General features: G+C 47.1%; 1 protein-coding gene across 1 annotated transcript in view; it reads left to right on the top strand.

Annotated features, from left to right (window-relative positions):
• The window catches only part of CPXM2 (carboxypeptidase X, M14 family member 2), a 246,824-nt gene extending 227,554 nt beyond the window's left edge, over window positions 1–19,270 (top strand). Inside the window, exon 14 of the mRNA XM_077947807.1 lies at window positions 19,077–19,270. Coding sequence (XP_077803933.1) covers window positions 19,077–19,255 — 179 coding nt within the window. The 3' untranslated portion in view covers window positions 19,256–19,270. The remainder of the gene's footprint in view (window positions 1–19,076) is intronic.
• Window positions 19,271–22,970: the final 3,700 nt, after the last annotated feature.

Below are 22,970 nucleotides of genomic sequence, written 5' to 3'. Positions count from 1 at the left end.
GACTGAGCGCGCGGCCGAAGCCGAAGCCTTTAGTGCCCCGGGATCCTGGGTTGCAGGCACCTGCGCCCCCGCTCCGCCTCTGCCTCTGCTTCCTCCCGCTCTCACCCCATCCCCGCGAGCTCTGTCTCCGTTCCGCTCCGCGCACCCTCCCGCTCTCTTGCTTTCTCTCTTCCTCCCTCTCTGCTCTCTCACTCGCGCTCTCTCTCTGCTCTCCCCTCCACCTCTCTCCCTCTCCCCGCCCCACCGCGCTGTTCTCTCCGTCTGTCTCTCCCACCCCCAATTTTCTCCCCCCTCTCGTTCTTCCCCCTCCTCTTCTCTCTGTCTCTGGAATCTGGCTGCTTCTATCACGGAAATCCCCACTGGTGCACACACAGACACACTCGCGCACACACACTCACACTTACAGGCTCGGAGGGAACCAGCCCTGAAGGCTCTGGTGCAGGGTGATTGGCTCACTGTCGCTCCCTTCCCCCATCATCCTCCATCCCCCCGTGTGTGTCAAAGACAGGCTGAGTCAAGGAAATCTCTCTGAGAAAAGGAAGGGATGCCTGGACACCTTCACGCCCCAGTGCCACCTGTCCCCGCCTGCATGCCATCCTGGCAGACCTTGACATGAGTGTCCCAGCCTGCCTGTCCCAAGAACAGCTGCTACACGACTGGGGTTACTCGATTCACAGTACCTTCTTCCCCTCGCCCTACAGCCAGAGCTTCCACTGTATCCTGAGCCTGCTGCAGGGACCCCGAGGCTCTCTGTAACATCCCTTGGGCATCTCTCCAGCCGGGAGAGGCCTTTATCTGACCCTGACTGCTCCCACCTGGGCATGCCAGGCTGTCCACAACCAGCCTAGATAGCAGCCCTGGTGTGGTGGATACTGTGCTGTCCTGCTCCCAGTTCCAGCAGCTGCCTTCTGCAGCCCTGAAGCCACACACCCATCTGCCCTGAGACTGGTGAGGCAGCACATTCTAGTTTATGAGGGACCTGCCTGACATAACGTGCCAGAACTCTTCAGAAAATGGGGAGGGTGCCAGCTGGCAGGCCTGGTCCAGGCCACAGAGACCCTGGACACAGGGTACCCCTGCCTATCCTCAGGAAAATGTGCAGGGACTGTGGCCCTTCTGTTCTCAACCAAGACTCTGTGGGGAAGGGGTGGGGATGGACAGACAGGGGCAGCTCTCAGAGCCCCTGCAGCCCCCTTCAACTCTATGAGACACTGCCCTGCAGTGACCCCCTGCACCATGTCAGCAACCTCAGGTCCCTGTCCTGGACACAGACAGCCCTATCCTGGAGCCTCCCAGTGTGGCCAGTGGTGACTGGACATTCCTGGGCCTCAAGCCACTAGATAAAGTAAGCCAAGCAAGGATGTGGTTGACTCTACCCCCTGAAGGTAGGGACCTCATTATACTTAAGTATCTCCCTCACATAGTACCAAGCACATTGTAGACGCCGTATTGTACCATTTTGCTTTGCTGTAAAGGAATACCTGAGATTGGGTAATTGATGAATAAAAGAGGTTGAACTGGCTCATGATTCTGCATGGTGTGCAATCATGGCTCCAACATCTGCTCAGCTTCTGATGAGGACCTCAGGAAGCTTCTAATCATGGCTAAAGGCAAAGTGGGAGCAGGCATGTCACATGGCAAGAGTGAAAGCAAGAAAGAGAAGGGGGAGATCCCAGGCTTTTAAACCATCAGATCCCTCATGGCCTGAGAAGTCATTCAGGATGGTGCCAACCCATTCATGAGGGATCTGCCCCCATGACCCAATCGCCTTTGCCTCCCACCAGGGCCCACCTCCAACATTGGGGATTATGTTTCAATATGAGATTTGGAGGGGACAAACATCCAAACTTTATTAAATGCTCATGGAATGAGGTGTCAGGAGGGCAGAAACAAGATGCCCCCTCTTCTCTGTGTGTCCACAGATGACACTCATTGACAGTTATTTGAGTGACTGACAGCTGCAGACAGTGGAGTTCTGGAGCCAGCTCACACCAGCTCACGAGGGCCTGTTATGGGCATCTCTCTCCATCTCTGCTTCAGTGACAGCATGTTGGTACCTTAAAATCCACCACAATGAGAGTTTTTGCACTATAGAAATCAGCAAACTCCACAATCAGGGCTTCTCACACCCCAGCCTGTGGTTAAACATTTAACAACACACCACTCACTGACTTCATAGGACACTGGGCAAGTTACTCAACATCCTTGAGGCTAGGTTTTCTTATTTACCTTTCAAAGCTGTGGTGATAACTACATAAGGTAATGTGTATGTTTAGCTTTGCTTCCCAGAGAAGGAAACAGAGCAGAATGCTAGCAAGATCCTCATCCCTGGCCCCCTCATGTGGCCTACAGATTTCAGTGTTGACTACATGTCTTCATTAAATATCTGGTATATGACAGCAGAGGACGCTGTTCATCTGTGTGTCTCTCCTGCTGCCAAAGAAGTGTCCCCTACAAATAGCTCCTGGCAGGAGATAGGAGCTATTTGTGCTATAGTTTGAATGTGTCCCTCAAAGTTCATGTGTTGGAAACTTAACCCCCAATGCAACAGTATTGGGAAGTGGGGCCCAATGGGAGGTGTTTGAGTCATGGAGGCACTGCCTTCATAAGTGAATTAGTGCCTTTATCATGAGAATGGGTTCCTTATTAAAGGATGAGTTTGCCCCCCTACCGTTTCTCTCTCTCTCTCTCCCTGTGTCTCTCCCTCCCTCTGCTCTTCCACTTTCTGCCAGGGGATGATGTAGCAAGAAGGCCCTCACCATATGCCAGTCCCTCAATTTTGGACTTCCCAGCCTCCAGAACCATGAACAATACATTTCTATTCATTATAAAGTACCAAGTCTCAAGTCTCAGGTATTCTGTTTTATCAGCACAAAACAGACTAAGATAGTGCCCAAGTATTGTCTATGGAGTAAATCAACCAACATTTTGGGGTCACTATTGGATCTGTGATTCTCACACTTTCATGTGTATCAGAGTCACCTGGTAAGGCTGGGGTGCTGGTTAAAGAGTTTGATTCCTGGGTCACACCCCCAGGAGTTTCTAAATAAAAAGGTCTGGAAGTCTGCATTTTCATGAGTTCCTGAGGTAGTTCTGGTGAGGGTGGTCTGTGGTCATGCTCTCAGGAGTGTGCTCTATGAGAAATGGTCAGGGTAAGCCACTGGATGCCAAACAATCACTTGGGCACATCCTCCAACCATGACCTGATGTTCTGTCCTGGAGGCACTCACTGAAGCCTCACCAGAGACTTTAGACACACAGGATCCCATTTATATTTTTATATCTTTATATAAATATTTATTTATATTTATATTGACAATATAACATGTCAATTAATATTCTCCCAGCATATTGGAGTTTATGAAACATGTCCAAACAGTACTATGTTTATTTAGTTCTTGCAACAAAGACAGGAAGAAAAGCTTTTATCGCTACCCCACATTTTCCAGATGAGAACCCAAAGACTCAAAGAAGTTAAATGACAGAGTTGGTGAGGGATGAAGCCAGTACTTCTAGCTCCATGACTTGGCTCTTCCTGCATACTCCAGCGGTTCTCAACCACCTTCTCAGGAAGGTGTCCTTGGACTGTAACTTAAAAGTATCTCAATTTTGCAACACCAAACTGATGTTGGTGACTTGGTAACTAGGTCCAACATCAATAAACCAATGAACACACACACGTATGTGCACGCGTGCGTGCGCGCGCACACACACACATTCATATACCCTCTCACATCATTTTAAAGATCATTTGCTTTCTAAATTCCTAAAGGCAACATTGAAAGGTTAAAATGCCAGAAAGACACTCAGGATATATTAACTCAGTTTCCTAAAGAAACAAACTGAACTCGTTTTCCTCTAGTTTTGAGCAACATTTCCTGCCTTCAGTTGGGCCATTGGCAGGGGGTGCTGATATCCTACAGTAACTAGGCCCCCAGCCCTGTTGGCTTCAGTCAGGCTGAGCCTGCCCAAACACGGGTTCCACATGGCCCCAGACACCAGTTGGCAGTGAGATCACACTCAGCGAGGAGAGGAGATGCACGTCCCTATCCAGGCCTTGATACAAGTCCTCACTGCACCTCCATGAAAAGCCACAATGATCCATCCCGCCTGACCAGGGGCAAAAGGCCTGGAGTGTGCCCACCGGAACACACTGTGGCTGGATCTGCATGGCATGCTCCTTCAAGCTGGAGGGAAGTCAGCAGCAATGGAATGTTCGTGACAGAGTCAACGTGAATCACTAAACGCTGTAACTGGGACCCAAGGGAGGGCTCAAAACAGAACTATGGTAGAGGCAGATGGGTGTGCACGTCATTGCCTATCTTGCAGCAACCCTGTGGCATAAATATCATGATTCCATCCTGACAAGTGAAGGAGCTGAGACTCAGAGAGATCCACATTTGTTTGAGGTCACTCCAAGTACACACCAATAGATAGAATAAAATGAATTGGTGAAGAGTCAGGATTCAAATCCACTGTTATTTCCATTGTGCTACTGTCTTTAACCCTTGCATGTGCCTGAATACACATTCCAATGAGAGGTTGCAGACTGCAGTGGTCCTTTCCACAGTTATCTTTAGAAAGAGATGAAATATTGATATAAACTGAACACAAACCAGAATGTCACCAATGCCCCAAGGGAAGTTCTGTAAAAGTGCCATGGACACAGAGAGCACATCCCTTGGGGGAATCTGGAGCTCTGCAAGTGGAGTGGGGCCAGGGCCTGGCATTCCATGGGGAAGGAAGTGCCTGAGCAAATGCCTGGAACCTGAAGCCTGGCATGTGGTTGTGGCCCTTGAGTATACCACAGGTCTGTAGAAGAGCGGGAAGAAAGGACATTGGCAAACTCTGAATGCAAACTGTGGATGCCAGCCCAATGCCAGGCTGGACAGAAAGGTCAGTCCTATTCAGATGATAACTTACAGGACATGTAGCATCCAGTCATTCTGGGGATAGGCCCCTTCTAGTCTCTCCACCTTGTCCCACCAGCAGTTCTCTATTTTTAAGCGTTTACACATCTGATTCTTCATGGGATTCTTGTAGAACCCTGGGAGTTCTAAGAATGATACACAGATAAGAATTCTGAGACCCTACAGGGGATGTTCACTGCATAAGAACATGTGGCAGATCAGGGTTTGGAACCCAGGATCCTGACTGCTGTCTAATGGTCTCTCTGCTACGACTATCAGAGAGGTGGTGCCTGCCCCCCCAGGAAAGCTGTTTATGCATACCCCTGGCCCAGCCCTCAAGTGGGATAAGCAGAATCATGAAAACGAAGTCCAACAGCACCATTGGGTCTCTGGCTCACTTGCTCATTATCAGATAAGACAAGAATTGGCTTGCTAGACAGGGCCTTTGCCACTCCTGAGTCTCTGGCTGGCCCAGGCCCCACAGGCCAGGCAGAGGGCCCAGCCAGAGAGAAGAGGAAGCCTGCTGCCTGGAAGTGTCAGCTGACAATCTCTTGGAAGAAGCTGAGACCCCACTGTCTGATGGGACTCAGAATGCTGAGCAACATCTATTGAAGGTTTGCTAGGATCCCTTGCTTTATCTCACGTAAGTTTCATGGCAGCCCTTTACCAGACATACTTTAGTTACTCCATCATACAGATGAGGAAACTGAGATTCAAAGAAGTTAAGCAGCATTCTCAGGGAGCCAGAGCTGATGAGGGAGGTGATGTGGACCCAGGCCTATGTGTATAAACATGCTGACTCTGTTCTAATGCCCAGGTTTGGTTCTCCCAGTCTCTCCGGATGATGTCCAAATGCCCATCACTCCCATTCTTCTCTCCTCTAACTCTCTTCCCAAACAAAGTGCTTGGACTGAATGCCAGCTGAGTAGTATAGAAAGTCAGTGTCTATCTGAGGGCTCACTGTGGACTAGACCTTCTGCTAAGCACATTAAATTCATTTCACCCCTTATCATTCATGGGATAGGGATAATTACCCTGATTATGGACTGGGTGTCAGAAACTTGCAACCAAGCAGCTTGCTTAAGGTTTCACAGATGCCCCGTGGCAGATCTGAGATCAGAACACGGGTTCTCCCTCAGCCCAGGACTTCATCACCTACACCACAGTTGCCCCACAGTTGGACAAATAGAAAGAGTTGCAGTTCAGCTACAGTCTACCTGACTCAAAGCCATTCCTCTCCACTGAACTCACAGGCAAGCAGCCAGCCAGTGAGTTTGCACCTTGCTCTGAAAATCCATTAAATGTGTCTGTGGTGGCAGCAGCTTCTTTATTTGCAATGCAGGCTGACTCCAGGAGCAGAGAAGTGTGTGATTGATCTTCCTTAGTGTTAGACTGTGAGGCATTGAACCGGTTCATGAACAACAGCTTCTCTGGGTTTAAACTGACTTCTAAAGATGTCTGGCCCTGTTCATTTCCTGTCTCTGAGCTGGAGTGAGGCAGTGGAGGTTGTCTTGTATTCCCAGGACTGAAGCTTTCAGGAAAAGCTGTTTCTCCCAGTTCTTTGTCCCACTCCAGTCCCCACTCACCCACAACCACAGCCTAGAAATTTACCAGGGTGCCTGAGTGGTTGCAAGCCTGCCGGGTCCTGCCCAGGCTGGAGTTCTCAGCAGGTCAGCACTGGGACAGTGGACAGCTCCTCTCCTCCCACTCATCCTCCCGCCCTCTGATCACTTTCAAGAACACTGCGGGGCGGGCGCGGTGGCTTATGCCTGTAATCCCAGCACTTTGGGAGGCCGAGGCGGGCGGATCACCTGAGGTCAGGAGTTCGAGACCAGCCTGGTCAACCTGGTGAAACTCTGTCGCTAGTAAAAATACAAAAAGTAGCCAGGCGTGGTGGCAGGCGCCTGTAATCCCAGCTACTTGGGAGGCTGAGGCAGGAGAATCGCTTGAAGCCGAGAGGCGGAGGTTGCAGTGAGCTGAGATTGTGCCATTGCACTCCAAAAAAAAAAAAAAAAAAGAGAGAGCACTGGGCCCTGAGAAGTGGCTCATGCCTGTAACAATCCCAGCCCCTTTGGACGCTGAGGCAGGAGGATTGCTTAAGCCCACCAAGAGCTTGGGCAACATAGGAAGACCCAGTCTATCTCACTGTCTCTTTTTTTTTTTTTTTTTTTTTTTGAGGTGGAGTCTCACTCTGTTGCCCAGGCTGGAGTGCAGTGGCACGATCTCCGCTCACTGCAAGCTCCACCTCCTGGGTTCACACCATTCTCCTGCTTCAACCTCTGGAGTAGCTGGTACTACAGGCGCCCGCTACCACGCCTAGCTATTTTTATTATTATTATTATTATTATACTTTAAGTTCTAGGGTACATGTGCATAACGTGCAGGTTTGTTACATATGTATACTTGTGCCATGTTGGTGTGCTGCACCCATCAACTCGTCAGCACCCATCAACTCGTCATTTACATCAGGTATAACTCCCAATGCAATCCCTCCCCCCTCCCTCCTCCCCATGATAGGCCCCGGTGTGTGATGTTCCCCTTCCCGAGTCCAAGTGATCTCATTGTTCAGTTCCCACCTATGAGTGAGAACATGCGGTGTTTGGTTTTCTGTTCTTGTGATAGTTTGCTAAGAATGATGGTTTCCAGCTGCATCCATGTCCCTACAAAGGACACAAACTCATCCTTTTTTATGGCTGCATAGTATTCCATGGTGTATATGTGCCACATTTTCTTAATCCAGTCTGTCACTGATGGACATTTGGGTTGATTCCAAGTCTTTGCTATTGTGAATAGTGCCGCAATAAACATACGTGTGCATGTGTCTTTATAGCAGCATGATTTATAATCCTTTGGGTATATACCCACTAATGGGATGGCTGGGTCATATGGTACATCTAGTTCTAGATCCTTGAGGAATCGCCATACTGTTTTCCATAATGGTTGAACTAGTTTACAATCCCACCAACAGTGTCAAAGTGTTCCTATTTCTCCACATCCTCTCCAGCACCTGTTGTTTCCTGACTTTTTAATGATCGCCATTCTAACTGGTGTGAGATGGTATCTCATTGTGATTTTGATTTGCATTTCTCTGATGGCCAGTGATGATGAGCATTTTTTCATGTGTCTGTTGGCTGTATGAATGTCTTCTTTTGAGAAATGTCTGTTCATATCCTTTGCCCACTTTTTGATGGGGTTGTTTGTTTTTTTCTTGTACATTTGTTTGAGTTCTTTGTAGGTTCTGGATATTAGCCCTTTGTCAGATGAGTAGATTGCAAAAATTTTCTCCCATTCTGTAGGTTGCCTGTTCACTCTGATGGTAGTTTCTTTTGCTGTGCAGAAGCTCTTTAGTTTAATGAGATCCCATTTGTCAATTTTGGCTTTTGCTGCCGTTGCTTCTGGTGTTTTAGACATGAAGTCTTTGCCCATGCCTATGTCCTGAATGGTACTACCTAGGGTTTTTGTTTGTTTGTTTGTTTTGTATTTTTAGTAGAGACAGGTTTCACCATGTGTTAGCCAGGATGGTCTCTATCTCTTGACCTCGTGATCCACCCGCCTTGGCCTCCCAAAGTGCTGGGTTTACAGTCATAAGCCACTGTGCCCGGCCGAGCAAGACCCAGTCTCCACAAAAAGAAATAAAAAAGCAACACTGGGGCCAGGCGTATAGGCTCACACCTGTAATCCCAGTTTGGGAAGCTGAGGTGGGAGGATCGCTTGGGACCAGGAGTTCAAGACAAGCTTGGATAACACTGCAAGACCCTGTCTTTACAAGAAAAAAATTTTTTTAATTAGCCAATGTGATGGTTAATATTGAGTGTTAGCTTCATCTGATTGAAGGATGCAAAGTATTGTTCCTGGGCGTGTCTGTGAGGGTGCTGACAAAGGAGATTAACATTTGAGTCAGGACTGGGAAAGGAAGACCCACCCTCAATCTGGGTGGGCACCATCTAATCAACTGCCAGCGTGGCTAGGATAAAGGCAAGCAGAGGAACACGGAAGGACTAGACTGACTGAGTCTTCGGCCTTCATCTTTCTCCCGTGCTGGATGCTTTCTGCCCTTGAATGTCAGACTCCAAGTTCTTCAGCTTTTGGATTCTTAGACTTACACCAGTGGTTTGCCAGGGGCTCTCAGGTCTTTGGACACAGACTGAAGGATGTACTATTGGCTTCCCTACTTTTGAGGTTTTGGGACTTGGACTGGCTTCCTTGCTCCTCAGATTGCAGATGGCCTATTGTGAGACTTCACCTTGTGATCGTGTTAGTCGATACTCCTTAATAAACCCTCTTTCATGTATACATCTATCCTATTAGTCCTGCCCCTCTAGAGAACCCTAACTAACACAACCAGGTGTGGTGGTGCACGCCTGTAGTCCCGGCTAATGGAGAGGCTGAAGCAGGAGCATCTCTTGAGCTCAGAAGTTGGAGGCTGCAGTGAGCTGTGATTACCACTACACTCCAGCCTGGGCAACAGAGTGAGACTCTGACTCTACAAAAAAGAAAAGAAATTAAAAAATTGTATTCCCTGGCTGTGAAGGCCCAGACCTGGCCTATGGGTGCTGTGTCTCCTGAGTTCTGAAACTAGATCTTCAAAGCAAGCCATCCTCAGGTACCATTCACTGAGTAGATGCTGGGATAACTGTTCCTTTCCATTTATAGGCTCAGAAAGTGGGGTTCATGGCTACATATCCAGTGAGAGGCAACATCCAGGTCTGTTGAATTCCAAAGGCCATGCTTTTAATCACTGAACTGTATGGTCCCATCATTTTGAAATACAGATTTTTTTTTTTTTTTTTTTTTTTTGAGATGGAGTTCTGCTCTTGTTGCCCAGGCTGGAGCTTAATGGCATGATCGGCTCACTGCAACCTCTGCCTCCCAGGTTCAAGTGATTCTCCTGCGTCAGCCTCCCGAGTAGCTGGGATGACAAGTATGTGCCACCATACCCAGCTAATTTTGTTATTTTAGTGGAGATGAGGTTTCTCCATGTTGGTCAGGCTGGTCTCAAACTCCCGACCTCAGGTGATCTGCCCACCTCAGCCTCCCAAAGTGCTGAGTTTACAGGCATGAGCCATGGTGCCAGGCCAGAATATTTCAAAACTATGCCTTCCACTTCCTCTGTCTATCCTCCTGTAACATACACGTCACGGAGCACATACCAGGCTGCTCTCAGTGGTATGTGCAGCCTGACTTAATCTGACTCCCCTGGACTTCCTGGGGTCCATAATCTGTACCTCTGTGGCTATGTTCTCAGTGAACAGCTAAAGGGGAGACCCACTCTTTACTGGTGATTCTGAAGCTGCTTTAATTGTGCCCTCACACCAGGACTGGGAAAGCAGTCTGTTGTGGGGCCCCCAGCAGACCACTGGGGGAGCCCATAGCCTGGGTGCCACCTTCCAGTACTTTCCAATGGGAATAAGCCCCCTTCTCTGATGGAAAAGAGACTGTGGGCTGCCGGCATCGTGTAGCAGACGTCACCCTGAACTGCAAACCAGGAGTTCAGGATGCTGGTCTAGTCAGTGACCCTAGTTGATCACATGAATTTGGGCGATTCCTTCTGCTTTTGTAACTCAGATTCTCCACCTGCGAAATGAGGTGGGTGGGTGAGGTGATTTCACTTGGCAACTTAGGTCCCTTGAAGATGCCACACAAGGAACCTGGATAAGGGGAAATGGGCTAGGAAAAGGAAACAGAAGCATCTTAGGGCCTTCCTTCCCCCATATAGCTGAAATTAAATCCCTTCCACTGCAGTGGCAGCTGAAGCCCATGTACCACTTTTGCTTCAGAGGTCTGTGTGGGTAGATGTGTGGAGGAGGATTCACTCTTCTCTGGCCACACGGCTGGGAACAGTCACTGGGCTCAGCTTTTGGCCCTCATCACACATAAGGGGCCTATGCACTTCAGGCTCCACTCTGTACATGCATTCAGGGAGAAAGCCTACTTGTAAGTCTGCTGGGGACAGGGGCAGTGCATTTGTGTGGTTGTGTCTGAGTGTGTGCAAGAAAGAGCAAAAAGCTCAAGTCTGGTTAGTAGCCTCAAAGTGATGTTTTCTTATGCAAGTTGGTGTAGGTACGCAGGGAAACCAAGGCAGGCATACACCTCTTTCACTAAGTGACTCAACTCTCCTAGGGGCTTAGCAAGATTTGGAAAGCAAAAAAGGTCATTTCTTTATTTTGCATAAATATTCAGGGCATTTTATGGAAAAACCAAGCTATTTACTCACGGCAGAGAGGTTAGAGGGAACCTGTTATAGAAAGGGGATTGCCAAGCTCATCTAGTGCCTTTCTCTGACTGTTGCCTGACTATGCATTCTCAAATATCACTTGTCGGCCTCAGAAGCTCACCCTTCCAACCAGTTGTAGTGTTGACACTTTGGAGGTTCCACCAGGAGGTGTCACAGGGCCTGGCCTAGCCAGATGGGAACAGAAGCCTTGATCCTGCCCACACCACCTCCCCTTCCTTTCTGCTCCTGGTAGCCCCACCTTCCCTGTTGGTGATGCAGTCCAGTAGTCAGATCACCGGAGTCATTCTGTTCTGGCTCTTCATGGCTCTGAGAGTAGAGGCGTATTTTCCCTCTGTGCAGATTCAAGTTTTTTTCTTTATTATAAGAAATTTTTTCTTAGCAGGGTATGGTTTACATACCTTGAATGTAAAAATTCTAAGTATACTGTTTGATGAGTTTTGATAAACACATCTTCTAAGTAACTCACACACCTATTAAGATACAGAATGTTTCTATCACCCCAGAAAACCCCCTCATGCCCCTTTCCAGGCAGTCCACATCTCATCTTCCCCAGCTAGCCTTACAGAGTTCTGCTTTCTATCATCGTAGATTCATTTTGCAAGTTTTAGAACTTCATCTGAATGGAACTATACAGTGTGTGCTCTTTTACATCAGGCTTCTTTCACTCAGCATAATATCTTTTAAGTTTGTCCATGCTGTTGTGTATTTTAGTTGTTCATTCCTTTCTCTTGTTGAGCAGAACTCTGTTGTATAAATATACCACAGGGTTGTTTTTTTGTTTTTGTTTTTGTTTTTTGATTTTTAGCTATTTTCCTGTTGATGAACATCTGCATTATATTCAATTTGGGGACATTCTGAATAAAGCTTTTTTGGACACTCTTCCACTACTTTTTTTTTTTTTTTTTTTTTTTTTTTTGAAACAGAGTCTCGCTGCGTCACCCAGGTTGGAATGCAATGGCATGATCTTAGATGACTGCAGCCTCAACCTCCTGGATTCAAGCGATTTTCTTGCCTCAGCCTCCCAAGTAGCTGGAACTATAGGCACCCATCACCACACCTGGCTAATTTTTGTATTTTTAGTAGAGACTGGGTTTCACTATGTTGGCCAGGCTGGTCTTGAACTTCTGACCACGTGATCCACCCACCTTGGCCTCCCAAAGTGCTAGGATTACAGGCATGAGCCACTGTCCTTCTTCCACTGCTTTTTAAATATACATATGTTTTAGTTTTTTTTCAGTAAATACCTGCATATATATTTAACCTTATAGGAAAATGCCAATTTTCCAAAATGTCTATACAATTTTACGAGGCAACTAGCATTAAACTAGGTTATCTTTCATTATTGAGTTTTAAAATATATTTTGGATATAAGCAATTTATTAGATATATGTGTTTTAAATACTCTCCTAATCTGTGGCTTACATATTTCTTTTCTTAACGGTGTCTTTTGATGAGCAGAACTTTTTAATATTTGTGAAGTCCAACCTATATCTTTATGATTCTTGGTTCTGCTAAGAAAAATGTTCTTATCCCAAATTGGCAAAGATATGTTTTCTCCTAGAAGTTTTATAGTTTTAACTTTCATGTTTAGGTGAAGGATTCGTTCAAAGTAAAGTAATTTTTGTATATGATGGTGAGGTAAGGTTAAGGTTCATTTCTTTTCCATTTGGTATCTAGTTGTTCAAGAAACTTTTGTTGAACAAATGTTTTCTACATTAAATAACTTTGGGGGCTTTGTAAAAATCACTGACTATGAGAGAGATTCTATTTTTGGACTCTTTACTGTGTTTTATCTCTTTTTATATCTTGACATCAATCTATCCTGTTTTGATTACATTTTCTTGGTAGTAAGTCTTAAAATAATCACCTTAAAATAAATAGCATCAGACCCCTTAGTGGGATCTCCAAGTGCCAGAATAAGGCTACTGGAGTTCTTCAATTCTATTCTTATTTTTCAACATTGTTTTCATCATTCTAGGTTCTCTAACTTTCCATATAAATTTTATAATTGGTTTAAACATTTTTAAAACATGCTGATATTTTGACTGGATGGCACTGAATTCGTAGATACATTTGGGGAAACGTGCCATTTTAACAATATTGAGTTTTTCATTCCATGAACATGGTACATCTTTTCACTTATTTAGAGCTCCTTTAATTCTTCTCAGCAATATTTGTCATTTTCAGGCTTACACTTCTCCCTTTTATCTCTAAATATGGTTTTATGTTATTCTATGCACCATTGTTTTGTAAATTTTATTTTCTATTTCTTTATTTGTTCACTCCCTTCCCTTCCTTTCCCATCCCTCTTCTCCCCCTCCCTGTCCCGCTCCCTCTCACCCTTCCCCTTCCCCTTCCACTTCCCCTTTCCTTTCTTTTCCTTTCCTTTTTGACAGGATTTGGCTCTGGTGAACTGATGTAATCTTGGCTCACTGCTACCTCCGCCTCCCAGGCTCAAGTGGTTCTCACACCTCAGCCTCCTGAGTAGCTGGAAGTACACATGGCCACCTGGCTAATTTTTTTTTTTTTTTTTTTTTTTTTTAGGGGCAGGGTTTCACCATGTTGCCCAGTCTTGTCTCAAACTCTTGAACTCAAGTGATCCTCCCACCTTGGCATCCCAAAGTGCTGGGATTACAGGCATGAACCACCGTGCCCAGCACCTAGGGCTTCTTATTGCCAAGCAGCATCCAGAACCCAAAAGAATGGCTCAGGACTGAGGCCTCCTATTGAATGAAGAGGCAGGTAGCCCACAGCTTCCAGGGACTCCTGCATTGCACTCAGGATTTTCCAAATACTGGCCTTCTAGTCTTGCATCCTTTAATAATATAAAACATTTGTAAGTATTAGTAAGACCACTGCAAGTATTGTTTTAACACCAACTGCCTAGCAAAAGAAGACAGTATTGTATTATTATACCCATTTCACAGATGAGAAAACCAATATAGTTTAAGTGACACAGGTAGCAAGTGGCAGAGATGGGGTTTAATGCTCTGTCTACTCTTCCCACTCCACTATCATTACCTTCTGAGAAAATTTGATCTAAAGCACTAGCAACATGTAAGAAAACGTAGGTTTACCAGCCAGGTTTGGGGAGGGAGACAGGGCCTGTGGGCTCAAGAGAGTAGGGTTCTTGCCAAAGCCCTTCTGTACCCTGAGATCAGACTCATCTTTGCAACATCTTTGCCAGCACTAAAATCTGCAGCTAAGTCAGCACAAAACCTCAAAAGAAGATTTCTGGTTTGTCAATAAAACCTTTTCTTTATTTTTTAGCAGAACCCTTTTGTTGTAGCTTTATGTAGCAAGATCCTTCAGGTTGTTGTTGGTAACTCATTGTCTTTTCTCACATGCATGAGATCTTTCATTTCATGCCCAACTTGCTGGGGAGGCACAAGTCTGGATTTCAACCATGTCTGCAAGGCTCCCCCAGCTGTCTCCCCTCTTGATCATCTTTCACTAAGTCCCCAGTAAGGCAAGCGCATATCCTCAGAGTCACATCCATGGAAGGCTACTAGGACCCTGAGGATAATCTACTGCAGCCCCCGAATTTTACAGATTGGAAATCAAAAGCTCTGGGTGAAGGTGAGGGTGCTGGTGAAGGTCACACAGCGCTGGGACCTAGAACCCAGATCCCCACCTCCAGCTCCCCAGCCGTGTGTTATCCTTCCTTATTTCCACTTTATATAATAGAGAGACAGCATAGGAAGGCAATCCATCTTCTCCCCAACCCCACGGGCCCTGAGAAATCTGGGATAAGAGCTGTATTTTGGCTGGACATGGTGTCTTACACCTGTAATCCTAGCACTTTGGGAGGCCCAGGCAGGAAGATCCCTTGAGCCCAGGAGTTCAAGACCAGCCTAGGCAACATAGTGAAATCTTGTTTCTATTTTTTAAAAGTATAAAAATAAAAACAAGAGCTCTATTTTGCTTGTAGAGAGTGTAACTTCCCTGCCTTCAAAGAGGAGGTCAATCAGGAGTCCCACAAGTGGTATCCTTGAGGGCTGACACTGTGATTATTGAGGGAAGGGAAGTGAGCCAGGCCATGCCAGGCCGAAGTGAGGCTTCTCTTCCTTTTGAGCCCGTGTCTTCCTGGGTGGGTCAGCCTCAAGGGTTTTTGGCCGCAGTGAGGGACTCATTCCAGGATGCCCACAGGCCTGCAGGGCAAGCCAGAGGGGTGGTCCCCATGATGGTACCCTGGGAGGAGCTGTCCCCACTGCAACCCAGGCAGATTCACCCCGAGATGAATTTCTGGCTTCCTGTGGGCTCCTTATCTCCTGCTCCTTGCAAGATCCCTTCTTCCTAAATACCCAGCAGTCAGAGCCCCCAGCTTCCAGCTTTTTTCAGGAAACTGGGTCCTCTCAGGAGAGCACAGGCAGCTCCCCTCTCCTCCATGTCAACAAGCATCACAAGAGAGGAAAGGGTGGGGTGGCTCCCAGTTGCTGAGGCTGCTGTGTACCAGGCAGTGTATGCGGGTTCTCCTGCAATGTCGTCGTCCTTGTCACGCAGCCCCATGAGGGGCCCATCATGAGCCAACCGGCCTGAGTTACAACAAGAGAGGGCAGGACTGTTAGAACCAGGGCCTGTTAGGTTTTTTGGGTTTTTTTGTTTGTTTTTGAGATGGAGTCTTGCTCTTGTCACCCAGGCTGGAGTGCAATGGCGCTATCTCAGCTCACTGCAACCTCCGCCTCCCAGGTTCAAGCAATTCTCCTGCCTCAGCCTCCCAAGTAGCTGGGATTATAGGCACCTGCCACCACACCTGGCTACTTTTTGTATTTTTAGTAGAGACGGGGTTTCACCATGTTGGCCAGGCTGTTCTTGAACTCCTGACCTCAGGTGATCCGCCCGCCTCGGCCTCCCAAAGTGCTGGGATTACAGACGTGAGCCACCGCGCCCAGCCTGTTAGTTCTAAAGCCCATGTCCTTGGCCACGCTAAGCAATCTCTGGGCTGGGCCACCTCTTTTGTCAATTCTAAGAGGGAATCAAATTGGCCAGCATGTGGGTTCACTGCTACTGGCTGCTTCTTCAAGCAGCTCCTGGAAGGTTCCACTCACTCCCTCCAGGTTCTGGCCAGTCATGTCCAGGTGGACTTGAAGGCAGCTTCCAGAACTTCCTGACAATGCACAGACCTCGAATCCTCATCACTGGGGGCACAGTCCTACAGCAGGAAGTGAAGGAAAGGGCCAAGAGACTTCAACACCAGGGCCCTGAAATCTTACATAACCCTCGGTGCTGACCCTATGCTGTCACTGCAGCTTCAGTTATGGGAATCCCAAAGGGTTCAAAACCCTAACAATGGGTCACAACTGTGCTTCAGCCAAGACCCAGGGCCATGGCTCCCCTGGGCTGGGTAAGGCTTGCTGTGTAAATCCACAAGGCAATCCGGTGCTTTCTCCAGTGGAAGGAATGGAGCTTCAACAGGAAGCCCATGCCGGCTGGGGTGGGGCTTCTCTGGTTTGAAGCTTTGGGGATCCACCCAGGAAAAGAGAGGAAAACCTGGGAAAAACTTGCCCCATCAGAGTGTTTGTTGTCTCCCAAGATCTCCCAGTTAGTGTCTCATCAAATATTTGGGACATCAGCTCTGCAACCAGAAGCTTTTAATAATTCCAAGTCATCATAAAGCTCTGTCCCATTTGTTTGGCATCCCACGTGCTGTCCATTCCTTTACTCAACAGACTATGGAAGGTCTCTGGGTCTTGCAGAAAGTACAAGGACCAAGAAGCTCCAGGCCTTGCCCCCAAGGCTGGTACCTGGCAAATCGTAGGTACCTGCTTGCTAAAGATGTGTTGGCTGAAGAAAGAGAAATGTCTGAGCTATGAGCTATGCTTTGAACTTATACCATCAGGAGGGAATCTTCCATAGAAGGCAGGGTTTGCGCAAATGCAGATCAAACAGTGGGAGAATCTCTAGTGCTTCGCGCGAAGGGGCCAGACGTCTTATTCCTCAGCCTTGCTTCATACTTGGGAGTGAGCAAAAAACATCCACAAAAATAGGTTTTGAAAGGCCCCAGCAAGGTGACAGACACCACTAACTACAGACAAATGGTGCCAACAGCCACTCTCTGCCCCTGTTGGAAGGGAGACCATCTGTCAGGACCATGTTCAGCCGCGTGGGCAACCTGTTCCATGGTGGTGCCCTGCAGGCAGGAGCTCCTCTCCAATCAGAAGGGGGCTCCCACATCTCCGCTAGCCAGTCTTTTCCCCTGTGAAATATGGTTAGAAACATCCCGAGGAGTTGACAAACAAGTTGGATGTGAGAACACCAGTCACCCACCAACACCTGAGAAATAAAACCCTGGGCAAACACTTCCGTTTTTGAAGATTGACTATTTCTGAATATTCAGCTAGGGCAGACAGGATGCTGTTTTTGTGTTTAATCACACACACACACACACACACACACACACACACACACACACACACCCCTCTTTGTTTTCTTCCCTCGAGGAACAAGGGAGCAAACTAAAACCCACGGCAGTAGCATCAGACCACACTGTCCCTGATGTCTTTCTTGTTTATAACTCTCTCTACAGTAGGAATTATTTGTTCAATTTTCTCCTTTCCCTAGAAAAACTGTCCCAAGAGGACGGGGACTACATCCAAGTCCCAAGTACATAGCCAGTTATTTTAGTAAGGACATTTGTGTTTGTAATGGACAGAAGCCCAATTTTAACTACTTCAGGCAGGAGAGTTCTTGGGTTTCATGCACCCTTGAGCCAGGAGCATCTGGACCTGCAGATGTCTGGAAGCTGGTGCTGGAACGCACCCTCTTTGACACCTTCTTTCCCCACCACTCACCCCTTCCTCTTACTCCATGTCAGCTTTCTTCTCCATGCTGTTTTCATTGGTCTGATAGCCAGAGACGTGCGAATCTCAAGTCTTATTAATTTACCTTCAAAGGAAGCCCAAACCTCCTTTGTTAGAGAATCAGTGTCTGATGTTTCAAACTCCCTAGTCAGGTGCTGATATATTATGGCAGCCCTAGGAAACAAATGCACCAGCTTACAGAGGAGCAACTGGCACAGACAGGTACAAACACCTTGCCCAAAGCCACAGGACCAGGAAGTGACAGAGGTGGAATATGTCGGGGGCAGGAAGAGGGGGGCCCAGGGTCTGAAGCAGGCCAGCAGGCACAGCCTTGCCATTCAGTCCTGCATACTGAGCAGCCTCTGCAATCCCTGGCAACCTGCTGAGCAGGTGGCACAGTGTCCTTGGTCCTACTCTGTGCTGTGTGGCTTTGCTTCTGGGATGGGGCTTACTATGGTCTGGCTCTTATCTTCACCTCCCTGAGGCTACTTCCCAGCCTCTGCCAAAGTCCCACTTTCCGGCCTGGGTCTTGCCTTTGGCCAGGCCTCCTTCCCCTTTGTCACTCATATGCCCTTCCTGGGAGATGGGGGCTCCTACCAGCTCCCAAGCATCCATAAGAATTGCTTAGCCTATTGGCACCTGCCATTTATGGCCCTGGCTAAGTTGATCTTTCTACATGTCTAAAACTTTCACAACTTTACCAAACCCCAAAATACTTTACGGTCAGCCTTCTATTCTTTTCTACCTCCTCATTATAAAAGTAATAGGCATTTGTCAACATTTGGAAATAGAGAAATGTAATTCCACCTCCACAACCCAATGGTGTGAACGTTTCCGTGTGTTTCTTTATTGTATTTTTAAATACTTCTTTTTAACTATTCATTTTTCTCAGTTGGGACTATACTGTTAATTGTTCTTTTACTTACTTATGTTATCACAAAACTAGTCCACGTGCATCTCGACTTTCTCAGGACACACTGTCACCTCTGCCTGGTACTGCGTTCAATGGATTTGGCACAGTCTACTTGACCATCCTCCAAATGTCGGATGGTGGGAGGAGTTGTAATTTTTTAGAATTATAAATAATGTAATGAGCATCACATTTTCATATTACGGTTTCTTTTTTTTTAGAAGAAAGAATCCCAGAGATGGAATTGCTGAGCGCAGACAACTTGAAGGGTCTTGGTGTTCATTGCCAAGTGACCTTCCACGGCAGCGGTGCCAGTGAGTGTGCCCATCGGCGCCCCCTGTCACCATCCTCAGGGCAGGATCTTCCTTTTCTTCTCAGTGTTTGTTCATGTGTTGGGTAGAAATTTGGTTCCTCTTTCTAGTTTGCATTTCCTTGATTACTGATGAGGCTGAGCATTTTAAGTAGACGCGTCCTTCACATTTCCTCGTTGGTGGATTTTCTAGTTGCCTCCCACGCCCGCGGTTCCATTCCTGCCTTGGCTTTCTTATTAGTTTCCGGGAACACTTGCCTTGGCTTGTGAACCCTTTTCTGCCATGCTCACTTACAAATATTGCCCAAATTCTTTGGTTTATAAATTTTAAATAATCTTTCATTGTTCCAGAAGCTCCACGTGTGCACTGTAAAAAATGGAAAATACAGTCAAACAAAAATAAAAAGGAAAATTATCACATTCCTACCACCCAGAAATTTCTACTTTTAACACCTCAGTACACATATCGTTCCCTTTTTACTTCACCAAATGAGATCATTCTGCACATAATGTTTTATAATCTGATTTTTTCAGTAATTGATCTCCACTATGCTGTCTGTTTGGAACATTTTAATGCTATCTAGTACCCAGACCATATTCTGATTTTCCTGATTGACCCAACAATGTCTTCTAGAGCTGACTTTCCCAAAGCAGCATTTGATGCAGGACCACTCAGATCATGTTTTTATGCCCTTAGGTCCCTTTGAGCTCAGCAATGTCCCAATTAACTGATACAAGCTTGATGAAGAGACCAGGCCAGTGTCTACAGACAAACCCACTGGCTGGATTTGTCCAGCTACTTTCTTTCTTTCTTTTTCCTTCCTTCTTTCCTTCCTTCCTTCCTTCCTTCCTTCCTTCCTTCCTTCCTTCCTTCCTTCCTTCTTTCTTTCTTTCTTTCTTTCTTTCTTTCTTTCTTTCTTTCTTTCTTTCTTTCCTTTCTTTTTCTTTTTTCTTGAGACAGAGTTTCACTCTTGTTGCCTAGGCTGGAGTGCGATGGCCTGATGTCAGCTCACTACAGCCTCTGCTTCCTGGGTTCAAGCAATTCTCCCACTTCAGCTGGGATCACAGGTGTGTGCCCCCACGCCTGGCTGATTTCGCACTTTTAGTAGAGATGGGATTTCACCATGTTGGTCAGGCTGGTCTCAAATTCTTGACTTCAAATGATCCACCCGCCCCGGCCTCCCAAAGTGCTGGGATTACAGGCATGAGCCACCGCACCCAGCCTTTTTCCAGCTGCTTTCTCATGGTGGCATTAACTAATTCCCCTCTCCCCTGAATTTTCTGTAACCATTTTTTTCCCTGTAACCGACATGCATGAGTTCACTGATTTCTCCTTTAATTGTGTCTCTCTTTGGACTTGGGCGCCTCCCCCTGTGAACAGTGGAAAGCCTGTCTCTGTCTTCTGATTCCTTCCCCTGTGGGTTGGATGCTCCCATCTGGCCTTTTCTGGAATTTGGAGGAATCTCTGAATTACTCTAACATTGGAGCCACCTGTGAAGGACCTGAAACTCATTGCAAATTTCCTGGGAAGATGCTGAGCTGGGCTGAAAACTGGGGCCTGAGAGGTATACCAGTCTCTGGTAAATAATCTTCAAAGAAAATCTAAAGCATACGTTTTACACATTTCTCTAATTTTAGGGATTACTCTGCCTCAACCACCTGCCTCAAAATAAAACATATTCCAGTCCCCGAGCGTTCAATCTGCTTTAGCTGCACAGACCCTTCCACAGGCCAGCAGGGGTCTCTTCCCGGGAGACTGTATGTTCCTAGGAACAATTACTCATGGGGTCTGTTCTGAAGGAGAGGCTTGGCATAGAATGCAGCAGAAAAGAAGCAAGAAGGCTGGATAAGAAGGCAGGGAGAGAGAAACACAGATCTCATTTGTGGCTCTGACTAAGTCTGTGCACCCCCAAGATCCAGCAGCAATGCTTTGCAGGCAGAGTTGGAACCCTGGAGTCAGAGCCACCGTGCTGGGGCTCCTGGGCCTGTAGGTGCACTGCTCATCCTCCAGATTCCGGTTTTCATTGTTCAGTTGTACCATGGGAATAATAATAACTGCATCGCAGGAAGGCATGAGGCATGAGTGCAGAAATAACAGATGAACACATGTGCGGAAGGTGCTGAGACATCACGCACCTGAGCAGGAAGCCCCGGAATGGTTCTGTCTGTGCTCACATTCATAAGACCAGCCGACACCAGGTAGATGAGCCAGAAGGTGAGCTCTCCCAGGTCTTGTCAGTTGGATATGCTCCTGGGAGCTGGTCCTTTTAGAATGGAGGCTGAAGGGAGGTGCTCATTGTGTAACCACAATGTTGTCTCATTTCCTTGCCCTGTTCCTTCCCCACCTTGTTGAGTCCCAAGTGCCATCATCACCACCACCACCCTGCCCATCATGAGTATTTCATACTTCATGGTCCCCAAACACAAGCTGTTCACAAAAAAAGTCTGTGACATTCACAACCACTGAGATGCCAGTGTCTGAAGACATCTTCACCTGTGACCCCTCAGGGCATCTCTGATGCTCCTTCTTGGCCTCCTTCTTTTCTCTCTTCCCCTTTCATTGAGGGAAATTCAGACCTTATGGCTACGTCAACAGTAGAAATACAATCAACTGAAGTGGCCTAATTCTGTGCATACAGGACCGTCCTGGGATACAGGGGGTGGTCTTGAGTTTAAATGTCAATGTTCTCAAGTTACTGGTATATCTCCAGCATCCCAGGGGCACCAAAGGTGGAGCACAGTGTGTCTCTGGCATGCATGCATGTGTTCATTCATTCCGCACATCCACACTCATTATCAGGCTGATAGCACTGGAGATGTGCTGGTAGGTGGCGGATGCAGCCTTACTCCCACAGAGCTCGCAACCTGGCTTGAGAAGAGCAGGTAAGCAGGGAATCACAACAGTCTAGGATGGAAGGTCTGCGGAGGGGGCCTAAGGAGGTTTTCCTGGGTAGAGTGACGGGTCAATGGGGACCTGAGAGCTGAGTGGGAGTTGGCCCAGGGGGCAATGGCAAAAGGATGTCCCAGAACAAGACTGTGGAGAAATGGGAAGAGCTCTCCAGGAAAACATGTGGCATGGCTGGCTCCTTCCCAGTGGATTAGGAGTTCGGGAAGCACACGACAGGGGCAGGGGGGCCCACAGGCTTCCCGGTGTGGCTCCGTGCTGAAGACAGTGGGAACCCCAGGCTGTTTTAAACACACAAAGGCATAGGCAGAGCTGCAAGCATGGGACGACTGTGGGAGGAAGGGCCTGTGTGCAGAATTCCACATGAGGATGAGAATCACTCCTCCGTGGGAATCCTACAATTCCCTTCTTTGTGCTCTGGAGAACAGAGCATGGATGGGGGATTCTGAACACCCAGTCTGTCGTACCACGTGGGGTAGTAGGTGACCTTTGGCAAATCCCTTCACCTTGTCTTACCTTACTTTCTTCACCTGTAAAATGAGTGTAATGCAGAATTCTACACATGTGCACAAAAATGCTTGTCTAGGGATGGTCATTGTGACATTATTGCAACCTAAAATCCATCATTAAGGACCTGGACAAAAAGAGGTCAGCCAACAATAGAGCACTGAAAATCCTTTAAAAAAGTGAAGCAGCTGATTGAGAAGGCTCCTTTGGGCATAGTGGTGAGATCAAATTCGGATGATATATATTATATGGCAGCATTCATTTTAAAATATGTTCACATGAATATGTATGTAAATGCTTAGAAAAGGGCTGGAAGGATGTTCCAGAACCTTCATGGAGGGAGCTGGGGTGGGGGTAAACATGGAAGGAGTTGGGGCCAAAAAGTGACCTTTC

This window comes from Macaca mulatta, chromosome 9 (genome assembly GCF_049350105.2).
Source record: "Macaca mulatta isolate MMU2019108-1 chromosome 9, T2T-MMU8v2.0, whole genome shotgun sequence".
NCBI lineage: Eukaryota > Metazoa > Chordata > Mammalia > Primates > Cercopithecidae > Macaca > Macaca mulatta.
Note: the sequence above shows the minus strand (reverse complement) of the source record. Positions and strands in the feature narration are given on the sequence as shown.